The sequence below is a fragment of the Hyaena hyaena genome, unplaced genomic scaffold (genome assembly GCF_003009895.1).
Source record: "Hyaena hyaena isolate Hyena2069 unplaced genomic scaffold, ASM300989v1 scaffold_34, whole genome shotgun sequence".
Classification (NCBI taxonomy): Eukaryota; Metazoa; Chordata; class Mammalia; order Carnivora; family Hyaenidae; genus Hyaena; species Hyaena hyaena.
The window spans coordinates 4,107,399-4,110,889 of NW_024080665.1; the positions used below are offsets into that span (position 1 = coordinate 4,107,399).

Here is a 3,491-nt window from a genome sequence, read left to right on the forward strand (position 1 = left end):
AAATAAATAAATAAAGAATTCCTTTAAAAAAAAAAGGATTTCTGCTGGGAAGCCAAAGGCTTTTTTCTCTCTACCATCACCATAGGCAAATCTTCAGGACCTGAGTCATTTTTACCTCTTCCAGGAAGCTTTCCTCGGCAGCTCCAGGCTATTTTGTTCTTAGATTGTACTTATTTACTGTCAGTGCTTGCATCCCTACTTTTATTCATATCCCTTATGCCTAGGATACCTCCTTCAGCCCCTATCCTTTGCTCTGGATTCTTTCAGACCTCATCCATGCACCAGTGTCTCCACAGACTTTCTTTTCCTCAGCCTCCAACCACACTGTCCAAATTAAATTGTCTCACTGTGTGTGTGTGTGTGTCTGTGTGTGTGTGTGCGCATGCACATTGTCAATATATTACAGAATTTTTTATAGTAGCTAAAAATTGGAAATAACCCTGTAGGAGAGGAAAAATAATTTTTCCTCTACCCTTCTAGGTTCTTGGCCAAGACCACATCTATAATAAAAGACAGATAAACAGGAGAAAAACAGAAGTTAAATAACATGTAAACATCTTGTATTCCTGGGAAATACCCAGGAAAACTGATTAACTCCTTGAAATGGCCCAACCCACCACTTTAAAATACCATCTTCCACCAAAGACCAAAGGTGTTGTGGTGGGAGGGAGCCACTTATGGGAGGTTACTAGGTAAGCACAATAAACAAAGTTAAGATTGCTATACAAAAAAAAATAAAATAAAATAAAAATTAATCTTTATGCCCAACCTGGGGTTCATGCTCTACCAACCAAGCCAGACAGGTGCCCCTGTTGTGCAAATTTAAATTGGTGCCTGCTTCACTGATAAGAGTTTCCAGAGACTTAGTAAGCCTTCTCTTCCAGGTACAAAGAAGGAGATGCCTTTACAAATGGTGATTTCCCTTATAAACGTGAATTTGCCACACAAAAGGGCAACTTCTCTGTTTTCAAAGATTCTCCAGTAGCTATAGCCTCTCAAAAACAATCATACCCCAAATAATGTTTATGCCAAAGAGGCATATTTAGAGGGGCAGTTTTGTGGTCCCGTCCACGCTTGTCTTTGAAACTTCCTCGTTTCACAGTCAGAATCTGAGTCCGTGTATTACTCCATTACTTTACTGAACCAGTCTCTTATTCTTGAGAATATGTCGGCTCATTTAAACATCTGGGTCTTTTTTCAGAAGACAGTGTCGCCAACGGGTTCCCAAAGTTAGGCCTACAGTATACAAGCAATCAGGTATTTAATAAGAGGCCACAGTATTCTTCTGTGCATGTGTGAATGATGACTGACTTTCTGTTTTATAACTGCATGTCCATTTGTCTTTCACTGAAACTGAGCATCTTGAGGCAGGAGTTTAACATATTCACCTCTGCAACCTGAGCGCTCATCATGGGCAAGACAGTAACCATTAGTATGTGGACGGGTGGGAGAGCAGGTGGATGGGGGACAGGGGAGTACTCTTTGTGGGGCTATCTGCAGACTCTCCCAACTGATTGGTGTCTCTACTGCATCTGGCATGTGTCTCTAATGTGTCTCGCTTAGGAAAAAATCCTCCCTAGTGATTTTTTCAACCCATAAATTTTGCTCACCAAGTGGACCCATTCACAGCCTGAAAAGGATGTGTTTATTAGTTTGCTTGCAGCCCTGAAAATACCAAGTTTTAACCTCACACCACAACACTGGAAAGGACATTCAGTGAACCCTTACTGGTACCAGGGGTTTGTATACTTCATCTCCTTTCAGTGTCAACTGTTCCTAGTTGTTAGTTGTAGCATCTGAGGTTCAGAGTTTAAAGTAACTTGCTCTAAACTACAATCAGCAGAAGAGATGGGATTCACACCAAGACTCTTTACCCTTAAGAATCATCTCTTCTCTCTCCCCACTTTCTGTCCCTCAGGTAGAAATTACAGGGCAGCTAAAGTTAAATGCTTCAACATGGTCTAGAAGCTCCATGAAGAACCAAATCGGACAGACCTGGACCTTCACGGTGTTCTGAGGATCCTGCACGTGTTCCAGGGTTGCATCAACATCCAGGGCCACAACCAACCCAGATGTAAACCGCAGAGGGTTGTCTGACTCGCCTGCTGGTTCAATGATGGTGGCTGAAGCTTTGTGGATCTGCAAGCAAAAAGGAAACACAACGATTCAGAAGCCAGATCATCCCCGGTGACAAAACGTGATCCGTGCATCTTTCTGTCTCCTTATTAACAGGTGGACAAGTGAGAGCCAATCAGAGGAAAGGTTCTAGCCCAGCTACTCAACTGGTCAAAGAAGATCACCAAGGGGAACAGTTCTGACTATCTGAACAGACTGGACAGGACCTGCTCTGGAAGGGGGAGGTGTAGGAAGGTACTCTGCCGCAGCATGGTCTGTACAATTTTGACCACTTCTACAGGTTTGGATGTCATGAGTCGGGGCATCAGGTCAAGAAGTTTGTCCACAAAGCTGTCCTGTAGGTGGGGCAAATCAGCGATAAAACACCTGCAGGAACAAACAGAAGCCAAGTGACTAAGCATTCATTTACCACGGGATGATCCCCAAACATACTCCAAATCTGAAGGTAGGAGAAGTGATAAACTGAAGGAACTCATGGTCCCTGAAGGAGAAAGCCAGGCACCCAGATAATTATGCCTTGGTGATATAAGCATCCTAACAGCCTTGTTTATTGAATACCCCTATGTGCCAGGTATACTCTTCAAGTGTTTGACATGATCTTATTTAATCCTCCCAGCAATCCTGGGCATTGTTACAATTATTTTCATATTTTAGATTCATTAATTAATTTAACAAGTACTTCTTTAAGACTTTGCAAGTGTCAAGTATCATAGTCACCAGAGACATAACAGTGAGCAAAGGGGAAGAAAATGCCTATCTTAATGGGGCTTACATTTGTTGATAGAAACACAGAGATTCAGAGAAAATGATGTTGCATTAAGGCTTAAAAAAGTTAAGTAAACTCATTCCCAGCACTGATTCCACAGTGTTCCTGCCTTACAGAAGGGGAGAGTCAAAAAATATTTCACTGAGGTGACAGCAGCATAGGGACTCAGGGACTGAACTAAGAAAGAATGTACAACTCCATGCAACAGAGGAGGAACTATGGCATACCAGAGCTATCACCTCACTAAAAGTCTCTTCAACACAACTGTGCAAAAACAGACTCTCCACCTAAAAGAATCTAAAACCAGGGGCACCTGGGTGGCTCAGAAGGTTGAGTATCCAACTCCTGATTTCAGCTAAGGTCATGATCCCAGAGTTGTGGGATCAAGCCCCACATTGGGCTCCAACACTGAGCACAGAGCCTGCTTAAGATATTTTCTCTCTCTCTCTGTCTCTCTCTCTTGCCTGCCCTCTGCTCCTCTCCCCTGCTTGCACACTTTCTCAAGGAAGGAAGGATGGGAGGGAGGGAGGGAGGGAAGGAAGGAAGGAAGGAAGGAAGGAAGGAAGGAAGGAAGGAAGGAAGGAAGGAA

At 43.1% G+C, this 3,491-nt stretch overlaps 1 protein-coding gene across 2 annotated transcripts in view; it reads right to left on the reverse strand.

Annotated features, from left to right (window-relative positions):
* INTS4 (integrator complex subunit 4) overlaps positions 1-3,491 on the reverse strand; it is a 120,257-nt gene that overhangs the window by 6,764 nt on the left and 110,002 nt on the right. For both annotated transcript variants that reach the window (XM_039228713.1, XM_039228714.1), the window contains exons 20-21: positions 2,343-2,502; positions 1,996-2,139 (exon numbers count right to left, since the gene is read on the reverse strand). In XM_039228713.1, coding sequence (XP_039084644.1) covers positions 1,996-2,139; positions 2,343-2,502 — 304 coding nt within the window. The remainder of the gene's footprint in view (positions 1-1,995; positions 2,140-2,342; positions 2,503-3,491) is intronic.